The sequence below is a fragment of the Podarcis liolepis genome (genome assembly GCF_965112155.1).
Source record: "Podarcis liolepis genome assembly, chromosome: 2".
NCBI lineage: Eukaryota > Metazoa > Chordata > Lepidosauria > Squamata > Lacertidae > Podarcis > Podarcis liolepis.
Genome location: NC_139555.1, coordinates 44,482,960 through 44,506,487, shown reverse-complemented (window position 1 = coordinate 44,506,487; position 23,528 = coordinate 44,482,960). Strand labels below are relative to the sequence as shown.

Genomic DNA, 23,528 nt, shown 5'->3' with positions numbered 1-23,528 from the left:
TTTAAAAAAACCACATGAGCAGAGAAAGAAAGAAAGCCAGCAAGCGTCCTTTGGTGGAGTTGTTCGCCGCATTACAATCAGAATCGCATTTTGGAGCGGAATGTCTCTGGTTCCCAATTCAATTCCCTTTTTCTGAGTCCAAAGGGAGAAAAAGGGGGGAGGGGGTAGCCGGGTGGGAGTGAGGGGGGGCGCGCGCACATGTTCCCATTGTGAGTCGAATCCGGATTACACCGCCCCCCCTGCACCTTTGCCCCGCCCTCTCCCAGCACGCTGCACATAAAACCCGGCAGCCGCTGCGGCTTGTTCTGCTGGTGTCACGCCTCCTCCTCGCTTCGAGAAGCGCTCGGCTTAGCTTTGGGACGGCAGCGCGCGGACCAGGAGGTACGGAGGGAGCGAGGGGTGGGCGCCTCGAGGGCATTTCTGGAGCTTTTGCGGCGCTTGGGCATGGAGGCAAATGCGGGCGCGTTGCTCGGGGTTTGCAATTTGAGCCTGGCGAGGCCTGCTATGGGGTGGGGGCCTGCAGCGCTTTCTCTCCCCTCCAGCCTAGCAGGTTCGAAGGGTCGTCATTTTCTGGGGTGTATATGTGGAGGCGAAGGGCTTCTGGAAGGTTTCGAGGCTTGCAATCCGTGCATCTCCTCGTGTCTTCCAAAGGCGTGATTTTGGGGAGGGGGCACCTGCATTGGAATAAAGGGGGATGGAAGCTGCGCTGCTCCCCGGTTCTCCTCTGGTCCTTTCCCCCCCAAAGCGGAGAGGAGGCGGTGTGAATGCTGCCCATTGTGTCCTCGGCAAGCGAGTCATAGGGATCTCCTTTGTGTTCTGAGCGGTACAGGGAGGGGGCTGGAAGCAGTGCGGGCTGCCTTGCATTGTCACTGGAATTCAACTCCAGGGGTCGATCTTGGCTTCCTCTAACTCTCCTCCTCCTGCTTCCCCCGCCCCCAACCCTGGAAAGCGGTGAGGCTTTCCAGTCTCTTCTCAGCTTGCATAGCGCTCCTAGCCTTGCTCGGGGTCTACTCGAGTGAAAATTCGTGAAATGGAGCCAGTGACTAAGTGCTCTTGCCTTTAAAAATTGGGTCATGGAAAGTGCTTTTTAAACAGGCCTTTAGTATGGATAGAAGAGGTGACGACAGTGCAATAAGTTTAAGCTCTAATTCTTACTAGAGGGGGGAACTAGACATGGAGTAAGATCTGTGCGCTTTTGTTTCAAGTAGCAGGGGGAAGATGTATTGTTTGCAGAACTTGCACAGAAGTAAACCTACAACGTAGTGCTTCTGGGATGTTCTTACCTGTGCCTTTTTCAGTCGGTTACCATTTTAAGCTTTCATTCTGTAAACCAAAAAATGTCCAGGTTAATAAAGTCCCTCCTAAAATGTATTGGGCTTTTTATTTGGTTCCTAAAACCGATAAACTGTCAACATTATCAAATATATATGAAAAATGCAGTTTAAACACTGGAAGATAAGCAACAGACAGTTTTTAAAAAGGTTTTGTAAAGGTTTGGGTAAATAAAAAGGTTTTAAGCGTGATTATGAAATAGATTGTTGGAGCATGCCTTACCTAAAGTGTAATGAATGCCACCATTTTTGCCATTGTGGTGGTGGTTCTATTGTCCTAGCTAATGTTAATATATGAGGTTAAGAAGTCACACACAGTTTTTCAAGCAAAGACTGACCCAGAGAAGCAAATCAAAGTGCGCTTTTGACACGCGGCATATGGCTTTATGCTGGGACATTTTATCATCAAACAGACACCTGTATTCAGCTTAGGGTGGAAAAATACCTCCCCCAACTGTCAGGTGTGGTTTTTTTTAAGAATTAAAGAATAAAATATATGGTAATATAATTCCCACATAACTTTTAGCCGCTTTCTTCAGTTTTTGCTTGAACTGTAACCTTCTCCTGTCACGTGTCTTTTGGACATTCCATCACCCCAAGTTACGGTACTTTGGAAGTCAGCCTGGTGTAGAAAACTATCCCAACTGCCTGCACCAGTAGCAACAGATCCTTATTAAGCAAACAATGGCTTGGCATTGTCCTTGTACACAACGCCACTCATTCTAAGCCAAAGACACTAATCACCAAATTCAAGGCTGGGTACCCATACTGTAACATCTCATGCTTGGCCCAGGAAACTCTGATAAAGCCTTTTAGCTTCTGCAAAAACTCTTGTTTTGTCTTGCTGCCGCCGCCACCACATACTGGACCTCTGGAGCTGGAGTAAGACAAGACTGTAGCAGAGGTCACATTTCTAGGGCTCAAACTTGCCTGGGTAGTGTAACTTTTTTTCATATGTGGTGGACATGTAAAAAAGTTAAAGAATATTGGGAAATGATTTATATTAAGTTGAAAAGATTGTTTAAAACAACATTTCCAAAAAGACCAGAGGCCTTTCTGTCAGGAATAGTTCAGACTGAAGTTCCCAGGTGTCAGAAAAAATGTTTCATGTATGCAACAATGGCTGCTTGAGTTTTGTTAGCTCAAAGATGGAAAGTGAGGGAGGTCCCAAGTAAAGGAGGACTGGCAATTTAAGATGATAGGATTTGCAGAACTAGCAGGTTTAACATATAGAATAAGAGAGCATCTATTTAAAGAGTAGAAAATATTTGCTGAGTACAGTGGTACCTCGGTTTAAGAACAGCCCTGTTTACGAACTATTCAGTTTACGAACTCTGCAAAACCGGAAGTAGCGTCCCGGTTTGCAAACTTTACCTTGGTCTAAGAATGGAAGCCAAACGGTGGAAGGGCACCGGCGGCGGGAGACCGGAAACCAAATGGTGGAAGGGCACTGGCGGTGGGAGGCCTCATTAGGGAAAGTGTGCCTTGGTTTAAGAACAGACCTCCGGAACGGATTAAGTTCGTAAACCGAGGTACCACTGTATTTGGAAAATAACTGTACAGCTGAATACACCTGCAGCATTAAGATAAATTCAGCAGTTTGCTTAATATTTGAATGATGTAAATTGGAGAATGACTGAAATGGTTACAGTAAAATAGGCAGGAATGATAGACAAGTAAAATGAACCATGGAAGGAGGAGGAGGGAAGTCACTGGATATATGGTACTGTGTAAAATGCTTATTTTGAGACATATAACTGGAAAAGTTAATAAAAACTATTCAAAACAAAACAGACTTGCCTGGGAAGGCAGAGGGCCTTCTCAGTAGTGGCTCCCACCCTGTGGAATGCCCTTCCATCAGATGTCAAGGAAATAAATATCTGACTTTTAAAAGATATCTCAAGGGGGCCCTGTATAGGGAAGTTTTTAATGTTTAATGCCTTACTGTGTTTTTAAATATTTTGTTGGGAGCCACCCAGAGTGACAGGGACAACCCAGTCAGATGGGTGGCATATAAATAATAATAATAATAATAACAATAATAATAATAATAATAATAATAATAATAATTTATTATTATTATTCGGGGTTTGGTGGATCACTAAAGTTGGTGCTGTCAGTATTGGGGTTGATGGAGGAAAGTATCTAGTCATTGATTTTGGCTTCCCCAAGCAGGCTTTTTCTCTCTCTTCTGGTTCATTATAAGCAGTGTGCATCTCAAAGCCTTCACTGCAGTAACCCATGAGTGACCGTTCCATTCTCCTCTGTCACATACCGCCAGAACAATGGCAAATGTATGCACTAGTTCAAAATGCACTTGTATTCTGCTGGCTTCACTCCATAAACTAGCAATCAGTGTTTGTGATGTCAGGGGCAGCAAACCATCATCACATAGTTAATTCACTGTCGTTAACTGCTCATGTTTGCCAAAGCATATTGTAATAGGGCTATCTTCCTGAACATGGAGCTTACTGCTAAGTGTCCCACCCAACAGCTACCAGCTCCTTATCAGGAAGGTATCATGTCGCCCAGTTTGTGTTTGGGACACACTTCTGGAAGGGAAGTATTTGTCAGCTAGAGCTGCCATAGGGCCCATCGGCTACCAAGTGGAACATGGTGGGTGAGAGTCATGGGCTAACGTAGCAGATGCGTCTCTCCTCCACCCCGTATCTCCAGCAACAGATGGCGCCAGCTTTTCTGTGCTTGACGAGGCCCTGGCAGATGCCTCAATATCTGAAGAGCCTTTCAGTGGATGAACATTACTTTAATGGCTCTGTTCAGACACCATGATAAACCCAGGGCTAGGGAACTTGTGACTCCAGTGCTTCCCATCATCCCCTGAGTATTGGTTGTGTTGGGTGACGTTTATCTTTCTGAAGTCAGAATACCAATTGTGGCCTTTTTGAAGATTCAGCAGTTGGCTTTATTAAGTTGTGCAGAAGGAGTAAGTAGCCAAGCAGGCTCTGGCAGGAACAATATGAAGCTGGAATAGTAAAATGCAAACATCCCATCTCCTCTCTGCCATGCATTCAGCATAATAAAAGGGCACTTGTCTTCTGATGAATTTGAATTGTAAACTACTTTGGGAGCCAGTCTTGGCTGGCAAGTGGGATATAAGTATGTTCAGCTTCAGCTTCTATTGGTTGCAGAGACAGCACCAAGAATATATTGAGCTGACCCAATTTACAGTGCTAGGAAGAATGAGCTATTTATCTGCTCCTGAAGCCTTTGCCCTTTCTTTCTCTGCTAGAGTTGGTTTTAGATAGTTTTCCACAGCGGTGGCAGCTTGCTTCTACCTGAGCCAGAGAAAACTACTTAATTAAGTACTACTGTACTTAATTAATAGATTAGTGCCTATCCTTATCTGTCACCATTGTAGTTATGAATGGCAGAGACTTAATCTCCTGGTTATGTTGTCAAGTATCTGTTGCGTTTGCTTCCAGATTTGGCCTTTCATAACCTAGTATTAAACTTCGTGTTCATACATGCAGCTTCTTGAAAGGAACTCTGGTTTGAATTCTATACATGCTACATCTAAATCCCAGGGTTGTTGTTGTTGTTTTTTAATGCCAAAAAGCAGCCAGAGCTTTGAAGTAGTTATGAAATATTGAGGCTTCGCTTATGCAAAAAGGAGCCAAACCCAAATTGGCAAGGTTTAACATGAAGGGGTGTAATGGGGCAAATTCTTTATAAAGAGAGCCTCTTAGGGGATGGGGGTGGAGACAGGGCTGGCCCCACACAGGAGGCAAGGTGAAGCAGCCATCTTGGGTGGTGGAAGCACCTGAGGGGTGCCTTGGTGGGTGCCCCACTGGCAGAGAATCAGAGCTGATTTCCAGCAGGATTTTTGCCAGAACCTGCTGCTGCTTCATGCTGCCACCATGCAGCCTAGGGATGCTTTGGCGGCAGCGGCAGGGTGGGGAAGCACTTCCCACTTAGCCTCAAGCAACACAATGGGATGCGCCGCCCCTGGTTGGATAGGAGGAGGCACATCAGACCTCCAAATCACCTAAAAAGATATATATTTCTACAACTGCTAGAGCCAAGCAATAAGCAGTGTTCAAAAGTACTGTACACAGCACACTACCACCTCATGTTTTTATGTAATGGATTAGTGAAACTGCTTGTCGAGCTCCAAGGCAATAGTTCACATGGAGCACTATGAAATTCAATGAAATGCATTGAAGGTGGTAAAATTTCAATTAGCCAGAAAGTTGTCTGGGAGCACTTGCTCACGCCTAGCTACAATGGAATGAGGCTAATAAAATATCCTGCTGAACCAAGAGGCCACTGACTCAAACCCTCTGCAGTCTTCCTCAAAGGAATGAGGGTGCAAGACTCCCTGATCTTGCATTCCTCAGGGATTGCCTTGAGTCACTCTCCACAGTTGTAATCCTTTACAACTCATGTGACTGGGGCTCTGTACAGCACTATGCAGAATTGGAAGAGGCTTATTGTTTCCTCTGAAGTGCTCCTTAATTGTTTGGGCACTACAAAAGTTGCGCTTGACGTTCGGGAAGAGTTGTAAGCCAAAACAGAGCTGCCTTGTTTACAGTCCTTCAGAAGGTAAGAAAATGCCTCTCCTGGGATATGTACCCAGTAGCAGACCTCTTGGTTCAAAGAGGCTCAACTTGGTTGTCTACCTAAACCTTTACACTGTTTGATATTTCAGAAAGAAATGGCTTCCGGTAAAGCTCATATTGGTAAGCCAGTTCCAGACTTCAAGGCCACAGCAGTGGTGGATGGAGCCATTAAGGAAATAAAGTTGTCGGACTACAAAGGTAAGAGAGAGTACCACTTTCAGTTGTTTAAACAACATCTTCAGTCAGTCTTAATGTCGTAAGGTGCCTTGAGCTCATGAATATGCAGGACATAAATACCCTAATTAAAGAGTTTCCCAGACCCACCTTGATAAGAGAGGCTGGGTATGGAGCACTTAAGAACTATTTTCCTGCTATGCAGCATTGGAGCACGTAAGCGCCAAGAAAGAGGATCTTGCATTATCCGTCTGTTTATCAAGAGGTAATCAGTCCCCAGGCACTGAATCAGATTGCTGTGGGGATCATGGTTGTAGTGCAAATACTATATTTTGTTAGCAGGTGCAGATAATGGACCTTGGGTTTGCCATATCCCAAAGGAAGGATGAATGTTATCGTGGTCAAGGCATGACATTTGTTTTGAGTACATTGTGCTGGTGCCTTCAGGTGTTGTCTCCCTCCCTAAACTTCAGATAGTTGCCAGGCAAGGTTTCTGGCTCAAAGTATTCTGCTGCTGATGGGCTTTCCTCCTCTCTCTACACAGGTAAATATGTGGTTCTCTTCTTCTACCCCTTGGATTTCACCTTCGTCTGTCCCACAGAGATCATAGCTTTCAGTGATCGAGTTGAGGAGTTCCGCAAGATCAACTGTGAGGTTATTGCTGCCTCTGTTGACTCTCAGTTCACCCATTTGGCCTGGTGAGTCTCCTGGTGTTCAAGATCTAGCACAAGGTCTCCGTCCATGCTAGAAAGCAAGTACTGTGAAGACTTATGGTTGTGTTGTTGTTTCTTAAGGCCGGCTTAGCTGTAGGAAACTGAGTGACAGGAATAACAGCACATCCCTATTTTGTGTGTTGCTTAGGAAGAGGGTTAGAATTGACGCATCATTAAGAATGTTCTAGGGATCTGACACTGGGAGGGAGCCAAGCAGAAGTTAACTGACAGAAGGGTGTGGAGGTTCCCCACCAGCCTTATCTAGCCAAACCTAGCTGCTGTTAGTTTTATCAGCCACCTCAGTAGACTAACTGCAGTTGTGTTCAGAGTTGATTTGAGCTCCTAAATGGGTGTAAAGAACATTTCACTCTTCTGTGGGTCAGAGAATCCGACTTGTATCTAATTGGTCTTCAGAATTAGGTTTCTGATGAGGAAGAAGATGCTTGCCCAGTTTTTAGACCCAGCTTTGGTCTGGGAGCCCCATGTCAAGTTTGGAACAAAAAGCTAGGGGCAATCTATTCCATGTGAAATATTTGGTTCAACCATTTCTAAATAGTAAATGGCTAGAGTAGTAGTTTGCAGATGTTCAAGATGGAAGGGTGGGAGATATGAGGCCCTCCAGTTGTTGGACTTCCAACTCCCATCAGCCCTTGCCCAACATAGCCAATGATTAGGGTTGAGGTGGGCATCGGTTCACAGGTTCTCTACCTCTGCTCTAAATGAACATTGCAGATGTTAACGGCCATTTCCCTGCAGGATCAATACAGCAAGAAAGGAAGGGGGCTTGGGATCTGCAAATATTCCACTTGTGGCAGACATCAACCACAATATTTGCAAGGACTATGGAGTGCTCAAGGAGGAGGATGGCATTGCATACAGGTATGGAGATCTTGAGGTCTAACCTTAATTCTAGATGACAGTTCAAAGGGCTGTGGCTGGTGGCATCTTGGCAAATGCCAGTCCTCTTGCGTTCACTAGCAAAGCCTCAACATGGCTGACTCAAGTATCACTTACCTCCTCTCTCCAGTTCTGCAACACAAGGGTAGCTAACCTGGGAGTCTCCAGGTGTTCTTGAACCAGAGCTGCTAGCTGCAGCCAGCATGGCCAATGGTCAGGAATGATGGAAACTGCAAAATTTGGCAGCAAGCATCTGGAGAACAGTAGATTAGTCCTGCCTGCTCTTAGGTCCTGTGATCTGTTGAAGAGGTTAGTCATCCTTGATGCTGCTGGACTGTTCAATCCTCTATTCATCAGCTTGGTCCCACCCATCAAGTCCATGTACATAATCCAAACGGTAATAACCTGGCTGGAATATAAAAAGCTATTAACACTAGCTAGGTCCTAGAACCCTGGTCTTTGGATGTATGGACTTGGACTTCAGAGAATAAGTAGCTGTAGCTGGAACTTAATTGAGTCCGTCTCTGCTTTTGCCCCAACCTCTTTTAGTTGATCTGTCAGTAAGGTTTCTGCATAGACATAGATTCAGAATTCCCCCACTCTTAACTTTGACCCTGGGACTACCGATAAAGGCAGTAAAAGCGCCACGTAGATTCCAGAAGGTTCCAATACTGGGTAGAATTCCCCTTGTCTGCTCTTGTCTTCTCTCTCTACTAAGGCTGCACACACACCATACCTTTTAAAGCGCCTTCTCCAAAGAACCCAGGCAATTGTAGCTTGCCCCTCACCGAACTACAGTTCCTTGTACCATTATACTATAGTTCCCAGGATTCTTTGGGGGGAAGGCATGTGCTTTAAATGCATCTTAGACTTGAATGTATACAAGCTTGAATCCTCTTTTTTAAATAATAATAATAAATGCTCTTAATTGCCCTTCTTTCTCCCCCCTCCCCACAACTATCCAGAGGCCTGTTCATAATTGATGACAAAGGCATCCTGCGTCAGATCACAGTGAATGACTTACCTGTGGGGCGTTCTGTGGATGAGACACTTCGCCTGGTACAGGCTTTCCAGTTCACAGACCAGCATGGTGAAGGTAAGGGGTGGAGATTGGGATAACACAGAAGGGTGAGGTCAGTATTGCTTTAGAAATTGTGGCTGTTACCTCTTCATGGGGCAAGTAAGGGCCTATCTCTGCCCGTGGACAGTGCATAACAGCTGCCCAACCACCTTTGTAGCAAATGGTACCATATATGAAGTTGGCATGATGTACTGCTGGCAACATTTCATAGAGCCTTCCATAGCGCAGTTCATGCCATATCCTGTCTTGCCCATCTTCAGTATCACAGAAGTGTGGTGTGGTACAAAGTAGACCCAAGACAACCTTATGCAACTCTTAATAGCGCAAGAGCCCTGCTGGTTCCGTCCATTTGCCTATCTAGTCCGGCATCCTGTTCCCACAGTGGCCAACCAAATGCCCATGGGAAGCCTGCAAGTACACTCTTCACTTGTGAGTCCCAGAAAGTGGTATGCGGAGATATACTGCCTCCAGCCTAGCCATTGTGGCTATTGGCCAGTGACAGCTGTCCTCCTGAACATATGCAAATACACTAGTCTCCTGTTATGGACCATGAAACCCCAAAAGGAGCATACTGGGATGAGAAAGGCTGTGGCATTTTGCCCCTCTCCAGTGCTTGTTATTTTTTAAAGAAAAAAGGTGTATGTGTTCACTGTTGTTACAGTAAGTGCCATACTTTTAACATTTGGAAGAAAATGGTACTGCATACCCTTGAGTATCCCCAGAAAAAAAGGCACCGCTCCAATCTAGATTGTTGATGGAGTAAGTTCTGACTTTTTAATATGTGATGTCTCCAAAGCTTCCTTCTACTGCTTCTGGGGGTACCTTGTTGCCCTAAGCTTGCTCCATGTGGACCTATGTGCTTTGAGTGCCGTTTGACATATTCTAACCCCACACTTCTGTACATTTTGCTACAGTGTGCCCAGCTGGCTGGCAACCTGGCGGTGACACCATCAAGCCCACAGTGAAGGACAGCAAGGCCTTCTTCGCCAAGCAGCAGTAGAGGTGTCTTGCTGAACAAATCTGGCCTAATGTGAAGGGATTATTCATACTGAATCTTTCCCGTTGAGATCTCTAGAAGTAACTCTCTGGGGAGAGCTGGGCTACGAAAGCCTCTCCCATGAGTAGTAGTTCATAGAAGTAGCTTGAATGTAATTTTTTGAGTAGGGCATCTTTATGTTCATGCTTCAATAAAAGTGGAGATTAAAATAAGCTTGGTGGTGATGTCTGGTGCTGCTGAAGGTCATTCGGAACGAGCAAATGACAAAGAGAATCAAAAGTGGAGAACGTGATCCTGGACTTGCTCCTCAGATGCAAAGAGAAGAGTTCTTTCCTGCCTTTGGAAGGATATACTTTTACCAAATGGGTTTGCATTGGGGTATAATTACTATGCCCACCCTGTGGTTTTATGTGCAAAGTAAGACCCCCCCCCCCAGTCCCTGTAGAGGTAACATGCCATGGACATCTTGAAGTTAAGAGATGTAGACATGGTGTTATAAATGGCTTGTCCAAGAAAACAGGAAAGCAAGCATGCAGTTCTAGTATGTCCATGCTGTCAGTGAGTACATAAAAGCCTGAGATCAAGCACTTTTGAAACTTATGTCCTTGGCTGGGACCTTTTCCGAAGGCAAGCTGAGATTTGATACAGCTGTTGCATGAAGTAATTAAGGTTCTGATGATGATATTCAAAGCAAGAAGCATTAGCTTGCTGTAGGCTTTTCGTAGCTGGAATGAAAAGCAGGGAGTATCAAAGGCCTGGTGTGAGCTGGAATTATGTAGGCTTTAGATAGCTAGGAACAGAATCTCGTAGGTATTAGCTGAGGCCTTTTGCAAGGAATGCAGTGGCCTTCCTAAGAAGCTGAACAAACCTCTGGCATAACAAAGTAGCTTCAAGGAAGTGTCCTGCCTGGATCAGCACTTGGTTCCTGAATCATTACCCAGATTCAAAATTATGGATTTACTCTGATGACACGTTGAATGGATAAAATCTTGCTGCAGAAGAAAAAGGACGGATTAAGAAGTAAAATCAGGATCATTATCTTCCTATATTGTAGTGATATCAAGGCCTAAACAAAGCTCCCCCCCAACTCCTTCACACTGCTCACACTGCTAATTTTGTGCTTCTGAAGAGTTAGTCCTAAAGCACCTAGAGAATTCCAGGGTTACAGTGGTGAAGCTGGTTATGCAGATTGCATGAGTGACACTAGTCTCAAGAAATACGATTCATTCACATATTTACACCTGAATTTAGATGGAGGGTGTCCCAATCTTACAGCATGGTCATCTCAAGTGGGGCTTGTTCCCCACAGCAGTGCAGCACTGGAGTCCAAGGCATCTCCAGCAGCTTCCCGCCGGCTAGCCAAAACGTTTCTGCCTCTCTCATTCCAAGCCACCTCCAAAGGCCACAAACTTTTCCTGTGCCATCGCACTCAGTTACCCTGGCAGCCTTCCTCTCAATGGATGTCATTTAGGTGAATAGGTCGAGGAATTAAAACAGACCTGGCTGTTGGGTGCAATGGACACTGCTAGTTCTCAATCACTCTGAGATCTTAATTTCTCTTAAAGCCCATAATGGGCAGTTTTATCGCCAAACAATTTTGCAACAGGAGATGTTGCAAAGGTGTTTGTGGAAAATGTTTGCATGCTGCTTTGGAATAGGGAAGGTTGTTGGGTTGCTCCAGACTGCCTCTTCATAATTTTCCATCTATTGTCCTCCAAATGTTGTTACCCCCTCTCCACATCAAGCCTGACTACCAGTAATTCTGGCTGGGGTGATGGTATTGGGAGTCCAGCATCATTTGAAGAGCCCCATGTTTCTTATCCCTCACATAAGATGCTGGCTGCACTTTAAGGGTTATATGGAAATTGTTGTTCTTGTATGAGAGGCATCGCTGCCTTTGTAGGCACTGGTAAGTTTAGACTTCAGGCGGCAGTTTCCAGGCTTAATTCATGGGACAGCATTTGTTTCTAATACTGAACTGCCATACATCTGCCAGTAGAGGATGCTGTAACTTCATGGAACGCTCTGATTCCAAACATGCGAGTGCCCAAGGCTTGAATACAACATTGGAAGGCATGGCGTCCAACTGTGCTGAAGGATATTCCGCCACCGTTATCCAATTCTGTTTTCTGCTAGACGTCATATGAAAAGGGGCCTCTAGACAGTGCTTTGTAATCTGTCTTCCCATATGAGTATTAAGCACAAAAAGCAATCTCAAAACAATACCACAGGCAGGGCTCTTTTGCACAGCAAGGTATAATTTATACCTTATAAGTATACCTCTGACTTCTGTCAAACTTCCTGCTACTCTTAACTAGGTGGGTGTGCTGTTTGCCGTTTAACTAGTGCTCTCCACTTTGTAATATTGAAACTGGCACCAAGAAGAACTTAATCTTCACGCTGTTGAAGCTGTTTCACCCTTGCCAGAGCATAAACCACGGGAATATTCATGTTTTAAGTGCCTGTTTTGAGATTAGGGTAGAAAAGATGCACTAGATACGTGATGATACGACCGTTTGATATACTATAATGCATTTGTTACCCAGCCCTGATTTAATTTTGGGTCCTTGGGTTTAGGAAAAATGTCACTTAGAGCATGACTGTAGCATAATCTGGACAGGAGCGTGTGAAATGGAGGAGTGTGCATCAGGAGAAATGATGAGCTACCATCCTATGTGCAAACATGGTCTCTCTGTGGATTTTCTCCCCTTGAATGTGATGGTAGAACACAAAAATCTGGATATCAGATCCACAGTATGGGGGACTCTTACTGGCTGCTATATTTATTAACCCTGCATCTCTTCCTTACTGTGAGTACTTTCCAAATTGTTGGGTGCCCTCCATCTAGTCTCACCTACGCTTCCAACTCTCCATTGTTCTCTCAGTAAAGCAGGAGCAATTAATCATTTTATTATTTATACCCCGTCCATATGACTGGGTTTTCCCAGCCACCCTGGGTGGCTTACAGAATACATAAAATATAAGCAACAGACATAAAGAAACTTGCTAATTATCAGTTGAAGGACACATTCAAGCCAGGGAAAAACACTTGGAAAGAGGGCCAGGGGCTAAACAGAATAGCCTGGAGGGCTGCATTGGGTCCCCCAACTTGAGTGGCTTCTTTGCTGCTCTAGGAGTTCAGGTAGGAGTCCTTCCTAGCCCTACCTGAAGACGCCAGGGGTTAGACTAGGGATTTTCAGAATGCAAAGCAGATGTGCCAAAACTGAGCCCATCCCTAAAATACTTGCAATAGTCAGCATTGATGGTTTCTAATAAGAGGTATTGTCTTGCTGTCCTTGTGGGTTTTACTCTGTGTGGATATGGTTACCTGTTTTTGATCCACGAAGGAGAACAAGCTGGCAGACTCATGGGTGGGGAAGAATGAATATGACTGCAGTTGTGTGGTTTTGGTGTTAGACCTACCTAGGAGTGAGACCACCAGAGTTCAACTCCCAACTCAGTCATCCTGTCGGAGGTATTTGCAGATGGGGAGAGTACTATTGCACTCAGGTTCTGCTTTCAGGCACCTGGCTGGCCTATGTGAGGAAAAAGATGCTGGATTAAGTGGGCCAGTGGCGGAATCCAGCAGATGGTTCTTATGTTTATGATGTTTGTTGGGTGGCCGGCCAGCCAGCCTCTCAGTCTACCTAACCTAGCTCACATGGTGGCTGTAAGAATTACCGGTAAATGGAGAGCTGGAGACTTGTGTATACCACCTTAAGCTCCTTGCAGGAAAGGTGAGATATAAATAAATCTGACAGAGGCAGAACACTATGAAGGATGAGTTGCCATAGTGAAGGCAAAAGTAGGCTAATGGTTGTGCCAGCAGAGAGCGCCACTGGGCGCCTCAGGAGCACGGAGGCTGTTTTAAACAGAAAGACGTAACAGCTCAGATATTTGCACTGCAGGACAAGGCTGAACAGCTCCCCTGGGCGAACCTGACACAGCTCTGCAAATTCTCAGACAGTCTTGGCACATACTAGGTTCAGCCAGGAGAGGGTTTGGTTTGCATACATCACTTCATCTGTACTATTGTGGATGGGGCTCGAAAAACAGCTCTCTTTCTCGTCCAAAACCTGTGCATTGTACTCATCCTGGTTGGGACAGTTTCCCGCTTCACACATCCCACTGCTTAGGCTTCACAAGATAGCACAAATGTGCCCCTGCTGAAGCTAGAATGAGAAGTCACAACTCTTTCCTTCTCACACCCACCTACACAACATGAAAGACTATGAAACTTAGAGTGGGCCAGATAGATGGTTTAGTGAAATTGCTACCCTCTAGGCAGGCTACCCTATTCCTAAGAAAATTCCCAACAGTTATCTGTCTTAAATACTTATTGGAAGCCCTTAGAGGAGGAAAATTCATCATCTTTCTATGCAACTTTTTATCTTTCATTATTGAAAAGCTTTCCCTTTTGAATACCCCCCAACAAAACACAATGTTTATTGTGCACGTACTTACTTGTGGTTTAAACCCATTGGTCACCTTATCTACGGTAATCCTTGGAGCACAGAGTGAATAATTGCCCACATGTATAACAGTTGAGATTTCTCCTTGCTGAATTTAATCTGCCTGCCTGATTTGTCAATTATTGGGTGGTGTGTTTTTAAAATGTTTTAGCTTATCCTTTGAATGCTATGTATTTCCTGCCAATTCTTTTATCATCTGCAAATTTGGCAAGCGTAACTGACCGCTCACTCATCCAAATAATTAATGAATATATTAAATGCTGGCTTCCAACCAAGCAAATGCTGATTTTACATTATTTTCTTCAGTCCTTATTCCAAAAGCCTTCTTAGGAGGATATAATTTTAAATAGCGGATTTGGTGAAAAGCCTTAGAAGTCCCTATTACCAACTGAGGTCTCGCTACTAAACTATCATATCAAAAACAGAAAATAAACTGGTGCTGTAGTTGTCTTTTACAAAGGCAAGTTGATTATGAAGTTTTCTCTCTAATCTTGTAAATGAATGGTTTTGTTTGTTCCAATATTCCCCCAAGTAAATAAATCAGATTCTATGCATCCTTGGATCTTTTTCAGTGGCTGTCTGGACACAGTTCAAGGAAGCTGCTGACCTTATAAAGCCCTTAATGCGGAGGTGGGGAACAGTGGTGTAGCGTGGGTTGTCAGCACCCGGGGCAAGGCAAGTAATTTGCGCCCCCTAACCCATGGATTTGCGCCCCCTAACCTGTGGATTTGCGCCCCCTAACCCTAACCCCCAGATGTTGCGCCCGGTGCGGCCGGCCCCCCTGCACCCCCCACGCTACGCCACTGGTGGGGAAACATTTTCAGCTCAAGGCTCACACATCTTTTGGGTGGAGCAAAATAGGTCTCTACACCTGCATCTCTCTAGCCCAAGCAGGCAAGAGACATTATCACAGTTGAACGACATTCCAACCAGCAAAAACGATGAAGGTGTGGAGTGTGGCCAAGGGAGAATCCTAAGGGCCAGTTAGAGAGATCTAGAGGGCCACATTTGGCCCCCAAACATAAGACTTTCTAAGGTAAAGGGTAAAGGGACCCCTGACCATTAGGTCCAGTTGTGACCGACTCTTGGGTTGCGGCGCTCATCTCGCTTTATTGGCCGAAGGAGCCGGCGTACAGCTTCCAGGTCATGTGGCCAGCATGACTAAGCCGCTTCTGGCGAACCAGAGCAGCTCATGGAAACGCCGTTTACCTTCCCGCCGGAGCAGTACCTATTTATCTACTTGCACTTTGACATGCTTTCGAACTGCTAGGTTGGCAGGAGCAGGGACTGAGCAATGGGAGCTCACCACGTCGCAGGGATTCGAACCACCAATGTTCTGATCAGCAAGTCGTAGGCTCTGTGGTTTAACCCACAGCGCCACCCGCTGCTTCCAACCCCTTCCTTAATGCCTTAGTCCAAGGGTAGTCAATGTGATGTTCTCCAGATCGTAGAATCATAGATTTGGAAGTGACCCCCCCCCCCCAAGGGTCATCTAGTTCAACCCCCTGTTGCTGGGCTGCAAGTCCCATGAGCTCTGTTGGCCCTACTGGCTGAGGCTGATGGAACTTGGAGCCCACCAACTTCTGGAGGTCAGCTTGTTGGCTACCTCTGGCTTAGATGCTACAGATATCAGAGGCTTCTTTCTCGTCAGTTTTGCCATGAAAGAGCACTTTCTTGCATTGGGCATGAACAGGAAAGGAACACAGAGGCATTCACAGTGGAATTCCTATCCGGTAGAAGTCTGTGCCAGGAGGCTTTGCAAAAGGGTGGTCAAAACCTTCCTCTTTGAGCTGGACTGGCATTCGACAGCCAGGGGTCAAGCAGGCATGGGTATTTATAACTAGCCGGGTTTTGAAAGGGAAAAAAAGTTATTTTTCACTGTTGTTACCTGCACTTAGCCCTTCCTGGAAAAGGGCAGGATAAATAATGCTGCAATAAATAAATTTTCTGAGGCTATGCCAGTTTTCAGCAATTAGGACAGCTGGCTGTTCAGAGGTTTGCCCCACTAGCTCCTTCCGTAAATGCCACCAACATCAATTCAGATTGCCCAAGTGAACTGTTTTCCTAGCCTTTGGCCTTTCCCCATCCTTGTTTTTGTCAGCACTGAATGTCTCATCACCATTTCCTTCTTGGTGAAGCAGAAATACATATTGAGCAATTCTGCCTTAAAAGCACAAACAAGCAACACTCCACCTTTCTTGTTTGGAGCTGAGCCACAAATCCACTGTACCTCCCTCTGTTGCTTTGGCTACTAGTATCAATCCACGCTTCTCCCCGACCCCATAACTATAGCTTGGTCTATGCCCGTCCTTTTCTGATTTTCTCCCATTATCTTTATGCTACACAGATCCTGGCAAACCTGTTTTCCCTTCTGCTATAATTTCATATTGCGACGTTAGACTGCTAAAACATATCCTTAGCACATTACTTTACCTTCACATCCCATTTCAACAAGCTGGATGTGAGCTGGAAGGTGACACAGCACCCTTCTAGCCCTCCCCCTCTTTTGCCCAGAGGGATGACATGAGGCCAGAGTGCCTCTTGCTTCTTACACATGCCCTTCTGGGAGGCCTTCAGCTCTGGCATGCACTGTGGCCGCATTCCATTCCGCGTCAGCTTCTCGTGCTTCCGGGGACATCAGGTTGTTGTTGATGATAACCCCAGGCTGGTTCTGCAAGGAACTTGCCCCACCCCCTGGATGACAGCAACAAGTCGTGTCATTCTCACTAAGCCCACGAGAAGGCAACGGGTAGAAAGAGGATGGTATGGAATACAATGAGTGTGGTAGTAGCTCTCTGGTTCCCAACTTTCCCTTTAATGCCATGCTATGCCATGCCACACACACACACACAGTCGGACTGCACTCCCCTCCCATGTCTGGAAATAGAACCCAGGAAGCTTGAATGCTGCTCCCCATCACCCAGCTAGACGTCTCGGCTCCCTGACTCACAGACCCATTTAGAGCTCCTTCCACCTGCTGTTTTCCTGGCTCCCTGTCCCTATCATCACTGGGCTCTGCCTTGGCTTCCTGATATGGGATGGGAGCTTATTGCCTGCATCCCAGTCTCATTCACCCCCAACTAAGCAAACATTAAGACTATGAAATGAAAAAGTCTCCTTTTTCTCCCAGTCCCTGACTATTCACCTGTCTTAAAATACACCTGCCCCATTCCCGCAATGATATGCCATCTGCAATGATACAGGACAATTTATCACTTCTTTTTTAGGAACATGAGAAGTATAAAACTAAAACTGACCTTTTAATATTTTAAATGGAAGTATTTGAGATGCAACAACTGAAACGGACAGGGCAAATCTTTCTACACGTCTTAATCCTTCATGCACACAGCCATACGCCACAGCATCTGGACTTTTTCTTTTGCCAATGCATTTTACTAGTTTGCATAAAGAACTTGATTTCCCCGCTTTAAGTCTCTCTTTCACTGAAACGCCTTTGAAGAAGCTACATGCAAAAATCAAGAATGCCAGCCAGCAATTCTACTTTCCTCACCAGACCCTTGATGATAAGAGAAAAAATTCCCCCTGTTCAAAACCCATTTCTCTGTGCCACCTCTTATATTGCATCTCAGTCCACAGGGCTGATACAGAGATTCTGTTGGTCATTTGAGTTCAATTGTGACCATTTGCACATGGTCCCATTCTAATCCAAACACTCCCTTTCTTCCTTATAATCACTCCTACTGACCAGGGCAGGGAATAAGGGCTCTCTATGGCCCACTTTCTTCTGAGTCACCTTGACCTTTTTAACTGTGGCTGAATGGTTGAGGGCCAGCATTCTTTGGAGAAAAAGCTGAATCCCACATCCTGCTCCCATGAGCTCCCTTGTTTGGCTTGCCTACAGTTTTACTCTCGTTATGTCCCGTCTGAGGCATCCACTAGAACCCCGGCAAGGCCAGAACCCACATACAGAATGCTTGGAGTTTCACAGCCCACATAGTGATGGCTGTATTGTGAGCAGCTGGCAACAGCAGCAATGTTCAGTGGTCTGGGCCCTTCTACTGGCTCTTGCTTGGTAGACCATCCTATTTTTTCCCTTATTCACACTCCGGTATGCCATATCAGCTTGATGCCTCCAGGAGAAAAAGTCAAAACACACACACAAGCTAACAAAATTGTTTTTTCTGTATCACAGATCTGGGGCAGCCAAAGATGTCAACAGACTCTTAATTTATTGACAGGTCCCTGGGACTGTAGAGCTCAAGGGAGGCAAACTATGGCTCCTGCTAAGAGACCCAGGGCCAGTGCACTCTTGCCTCCCATGAAGAACATCATGGCAAGGAGACCAGCCTGGCCCCATCCACTGACCTGCAAAGGAACAGCTGCTCCGTTGCTTGCTTTCCTCTTCCCTTCCCATTCCTTTTTCTTTTCGCATCATGACATTGTGAGTCTACAGGCAGGGACTGTAATATTCTTATAGATACACAGGCACACATCCGCATAATGCTTAGAAAAATCTTAAGCATTATGGTTTAATTATTCAGAACAACTAAACCAAGTGAGCAAGAATTTTTCCACATTTTTAGAGTCACTAAAATAGTAGCCGCTTATAGATTAGGATTTAAATCCAAGCGGCAGAGCAGAGGGATAAAGAGACGACAACAGCACTATGATTTGTTGGCTATGGGAGGTTATTGCTTGTAACTCACACAGCTTTCTCCCTTCAATTTCCCCACAAATTAACATATATGCAAAGGGGGAAAACCTCTTAAAAACTCCCGAAAGAAAAAATGTTCATCCACACAGATTTGTATATCTGTCAGTATCACCTTAATGACCTCAAATCTATGTTCTCTCAAGAATGGTGCCTTTCATTAAGCACCCTCCTTTTACAGAAACTGCATGTGGGACTAATTCAAATTCTGTCGTGGGAGGTTAATACGAGATTTGTTGTTTTTTATCTAACAGCTTTCTTCATCTCCCCCCTTTACACTTGTTTCCAGTGCGAAATCCCTTTTCTCAAATTAAGGTGAGGGACTTGGGGCTTTCCAGGTGTTGTTTGACACTAACTCCCATCAGCTATAGCAGTGGCGTAGCGTGGGGGGTGCAGGGGGGGCCGGCCGCACCGGGCGCAACATCTGGGGGTTAGGGTTAGGGGGCGCAAATCCACGGGTTAGGGGGCGCAAATTACTTGCCTTGCCCCGGGTGCTGACAACCCACGCTACGCCACTGAGCTATAGACAGTGTGGCCAGTGGCCACAAATGATGGTAGTTGCAGTCCAGCAACAGTGCTGAAGTGACTTGCATTGGCATTGAGAAAGGGAAGCCTACGTTGGTCCCCTATTCAGCTATGGGGCACATTAGGAGGCCACGGACAAGGCACTATCGCTCAGCTGCTTCAAACATTTCACAGGATTGTTGTCCTGAGAAAGGAAAGGAAAAATCAGTTGTATAGCAGCAGCCAACAGTTGCTGTACATAAGCTTATCCATCCTTTGTACAAAACTCTGTAACAAAAGGAACCTTTGAAAAACAGGATAATAAATTATCCTTCCAACACCAGACAACGGGAACATGGAGGTGTTGAGGTTGGAAAACAAGCCAAAAAATAGTTTAATTGCGACTGGCAGAGCTGCGTCTGCAATAGTTTCAGTTACCGGCAGCGATAACCGTTGTGGGAAAGTTAACCTTATTTTTTTTTACCAAACCCCAGAGTCCTGTAACATGTTATGTGTCTCACATTCCCCCGCAGGACATGTGGGTTGCTCTCACGGGCCAACCCCGTCCGACCTCGGCCCGCTGGGTTTTGCGGATCTGCTGCACCCTGGGACATTCCCAGCCCCAAAGCATCACCCCCTTCCTTCTTTGGCTGGAAATCGACACCGTCCAAGGCCCTTTGCCTGGTAACGTGGGCGGGGGTTCCCGGAATGGAGCCCTACCAGAAACGCGTCACTAGGCAGAAACTGACCATATATGGCCATCTTCCTCTGCGTCAGCGCGAAAAGCCCCCTCCTTTTTACCCCGGAGGCTCCACCCACTGGAGCTGAAGTCAGAACTTGTGAGATCAAGGAAATGAAGCTCGGCGTGTGGGAGGCCGCCCCTCGGGGCTTTTGGGCGCACGCCCTCCCCTTCCCGTCCCTCGTTATAGGGAAAGGGAAAGAGGCTCAAGCTGGTTTTCTGAGCACCAGCGCTTTCGCATCAAGGCTCCGAGTCTGACATCAAAGGAAAGTGGGGCGCGGCGCGGGAGGGGAGGGAGAACAGTCCCCCAAACCCGGGAAATGACGTGAAGCGGAGAGGGGAACAAGGCACAACAGTATCGCAGCACATTCAAAAGGCCTAGATCCGATTGGTTAGGGAAAACATCGGAGGGGGAAGAGGGAGGGAGGAGGGGGGGTCGCAGTTAGAGACAACAGAGATGACGTGCCTAAATTATCGTAGGCTTATAGGGAAATAACCCAGTAAGGAGTTAAAGACACACGCAGGGAAGGCGAAGGGCCAGCTACCGGTAGGAGGGCTATTAGGTTTAGTTACATCTTGGCAACAACTTTTCTCCCCCATCCTTCTAAACTTTAGCTTCAAGAGAAGAAGAGCAAGCGAGTTAAAACTGCCCCTAAATACACTGAGAAGCTGTTAAAAAAAACACCAGCTACAAAATAAAAGTCTGATTTTTCCGATATAACCCCCCCCAAACAACTTGTAAAATAATCTCTAGGAGACAGCAGATTAAGAGGCACACAACGGAAATTAGTTAGAACATGTTTACTTAAATAGCTTCAATAAAAAGTCAAAAACACAAATACAATCTTTTGAAGAAAAAAAATGAATTTGAGGACTCAAAAGAAATTAAGAGCACAAGTAGTAAACAATCCTCTCCCGCTCCCCTTTCCCCCAGTGACCCCTTTTGTCCGTACAGTGGCCTCCTGGGAGGGAGAGAGGTGCTGAGGTTTCATCCCTTCCCTGCCATCCTCTGTTCTGGTCCCTTTTGTTTCAATTATAAATTAAGCGATCATCTCCTTTTTCTACTGGCACAAGGAAGAGATCAGAAGGCCAGTTTCTGGCTCTGTCCAGAGTACCTCCAGTTCCACTGCACCAGCCAGCGACGCAGCAGAAGGGGTGGAAAAAAGGCTTTTGTTTTTTCTTTTAAATACACTCACGCACGAAACCACTCTCACATACAGATATATAAAAAAAAACCTCTTACACACACTCAGCACAGACCGGAGTTCTGGATCCACCAGACTGAGAGTCACAAACATAACAACTTGGAAAACAGGACTTCAGGAACAGAAGAGTTGGGAACTGGGCTCGTCAGTCCGGTTCCGTGTAAACTTTTGCATTACAAGTCCCCTCTTTCTCTTCTCCCCACCCCACCCGCCAAAAAGGTCTTTGAGACGGCAGGGATCGCCGCCCATCAGAAGGACTGTTGCATCTTGGCCGTCAAGAGGAGCTGGCAGCCGTTGTTCACGTGGTTCATGACTTTCTGCTTGAGCTGCGCTACCTGGTCCCGCAGCGCGCTGGCCGTGTTGGACAGTCCCGCGTTCTCGCTCTTCAAGGTCTTCACCTTGTCCTCCAGCCGAGCGATGCGCTCCAGCTTCCTCTTCCTGCACTTGGTGGCGGCCAGGCGGTTGCGCAGCCGCTTCCGCTCCACCTTGATGCGCTCCTGATCTTCCATGTTGATGGGCGACACGGGCGGGCTCTGCATATCCGGCACCGTCTGGGGCTCCTCTTTGAAGCCTCGCGAAGGGTGCGGCAAGGCCAGGCCGTGCGGCTGCGGCATGTAGCTGAGGTTGGCGCTGGGGTAGCTGGACGTGGTGCTCAGTGTAGCCGAGGGGTTGTAGCTGGTCAGGTTGGTGTAGACGGGAGGCGGCTCCTGCGGGAGGGAGGCCGCGTAGCCGCTGCTGGCCGACGAGGCCGCTGCCGCCGCTGCTGCCGCCGCCGCCACCGCTCCGATGGAGACATTGGGCGGCGGCATGTGGTTCATCTTGTGCAGGTCGTCCAGCGCCTTGACGAAGCCGTCGGCGAAGCCTTCCTGCTCCTCGGTGGCCCCGCGCGGGTAGTAGTACTGGCCCGGCGGCGTCGGGGTGGTGGTGATCACCCCGTTGCTGTTCTGGACGATCAGGCGCTCCAACTCCGGGGCGGCTAGTTTGAGCGACGAGCTCCCGGTGTCGGCCTGTTGCTGCGGCGGCAACGAGCCCGGGAAGTACCCGGCGGGGCCGTCCTCTGGGGCGCGGAGGTGGTGCGGCAGCTGGGACTTCAGGCCGCGGAAGGGCTCCGCGGACAGGTTCAGAGCCATGCCCGACTTCAGCGTCTTGTAGTCCTGCCCGTAGCCGGAGAGAAAGGAGTCAGGGTAGAAAGGCTGCTCCATCTTCGTGCACATCAGCCGCGCGCTGGGAAGGGGTCGCGAACCCGGGCTGGGACCGTCCGGGATCGAGCCTTCTCCCTAGCTGCCTCTGCCTAGGGGGCGCCGCGGGTCGAGTCTCTCGCTCCCCGAAACGAGGGCAGCAGCGCGCTTCCTTCCGCCTCCCTCCCTGAGCTTCACTTCCAGATTTCGGAGAGACACTCACAAGGAAGGAAGGGAGCTCGTCTTTCCGGCGGCTTCTCCAACCACCCGCCCTGACTAAGCTCGGCTAGCGGGGATGGTTCACGCGTTGTCTGTCCCCCACCAGAAGGCGCGCCGGCTTCGAGCCCTCCCCGAGAAGCAAAAAGGAGCAGGTACCGTACCGGCGAAGGGAGAGAGAGAGAGAGCCTCCGGCCCGCGCGCTGGCGATTGCAGGTTTGCGAGTTATCTCAGCTGCAGCGTGCGCTTCCCGGAGCCTTTTATTGCGGGCAGGCGCTCGGCGGCGGCGGAAGCGAGCCGCCATTGGCCGAGGAGCCCAGTGCGCCTCCGCCCACCGCGGCGCACGCGAAGGGGGAACTGAGCTCATTGCTCGGCAGCTCGTGCTCCAGTAAACAGCCCCGGGGAGGGGGGAGTTGTAAAGGCGCCCGCGTCAGAAGCTGGGCGGGAGGGAGCCCGGGAGCGAGAGAGAGAGAGAAGGACGCACGCGGGCCCCGGGGGAAGAGAGGGGGGAAGAGCGCGCCACGCATCAAGTCCTCGAGCGCCACAGCCCCCCCCCCCACAGGGGCAAGGTTAACATTGAGCCACCGGAAAGGTGGTAAAACAGGCCATGGGCATATAGACGAGCGGTTTTTGACAGCTGGAAGGGTTGGAGGCGGGAGACGCCGCTCCAGATTCCCTCCCGCAGGTTAAACTCGCTGGGCGGTCTTTGTCCCAGGGTTGTTGTGAGGGGGTGAAATTCACCTAAAGCCCCAGAAGTCAAGCGCAGCTC

General features: G+C 47.5%; 2 protein-coding genes and 2 long non-coding RNA genes across 6 annotated transcripts in view; 2 read left to right on the top strand and 2 right to left on the bottom strand.

Moving 5' to 3' along the window:
- The first annotated feature begins 236 nt into the window (after positions 1-236).
- Positions 237-9,985, top strand: PRDX2 (peroxiredoxin 2). The gene is made up of 6 exons (XM_083483060.1): positions 237-381; positions 6,001-6,109; positions 6,630-6,783; positions 7,555-7,677; positions 8,661-8,791; positions 9,691-9,985. Exons 2-6 carry the CDS (start codon positions 6,007-6,009, stop codon positions 9,774-9,776), a joined length of 597 nt encoding a protein of 198 aa, XP_083339186.1. The 5' UTR covers positions 237-381; positions 6,001-6,006; the 3' UTR covers positions 9,777-9,985.
- Positions 9,986-10,113: 128 nt separating this feature from the next.
- LOC310696974 overlaps positions 10,114-23,528 on the bottom strand; it is a 51,511-nt gene continuing 38,096 nt past the window's right edge. The window contains exons 3-5 of one of the 3 annotated variants that reach the window (XR_014520814.1): positions 13,197-13,309; positions 12,041-12,235; positions 10,114-10,765 (exon numbers count right to left, since the gene is read on the bottom strand). This is a non-coding gene — a long non-coding RNA (uncharacterized lncRNA). The remainder of the gene's footprint in view (positions 10,766-12,040; positions 12,236-13,196; positions 13,310-23,528) is intronic. The other 2 variants (XR_014520815.1, XR_014520816.1) reach the window with 2 other exon arrangements.
- On the top strand, positions 15,105-21,723 carry LOC310697095. The gene is made up of 2 exons (XR_014520929.1): positions 15,105-19,295; positions 19,457-21,723. It is a non-coding gene; the product is annotated as an uncharacterized lncRNA (long non-coding RNA).
- Positions 20,947-23,078, bottom strand: JUNB (JunB proto-oncogene, AP-1 transcription factor subunit). Its single transcript, XM_083482775.1, is given in 3 exon segments — positions 20,947-22,519; positions 22,924-22,953; positions 22,956-23,078. Coding segments are annotated over 3 exon segments (1,044 nt in total). The 5' UTR covers positions 23,064-23,078; the 3' UTR covers positions 20,947-21,613.

Bases quoted from the DNA above. Each gene is read 5' to 3' on its own strand.
- PRDX2 (XM_083483060.1), top strand. From the start codon at position 6,007: ATGGCTTCCGGTAAAGCTCATATTGGTAAGCCAGTTCCAGACTTCAAG. The intron at 6,784-7,554 runs GTGAGTCTCCTG...ATTTCCCTGCAG, and splicing joins CAGTTCACCCATTTGGCCTG to GATCAATACAGCAAGAAAGG. The intron at 7,678-8,660 runs GTATGGAGATCT...ACAACTATCCAG, and splicing joins GAGGATGGCATTGCATACAG to AGGCCTGTTCATAATTGATG.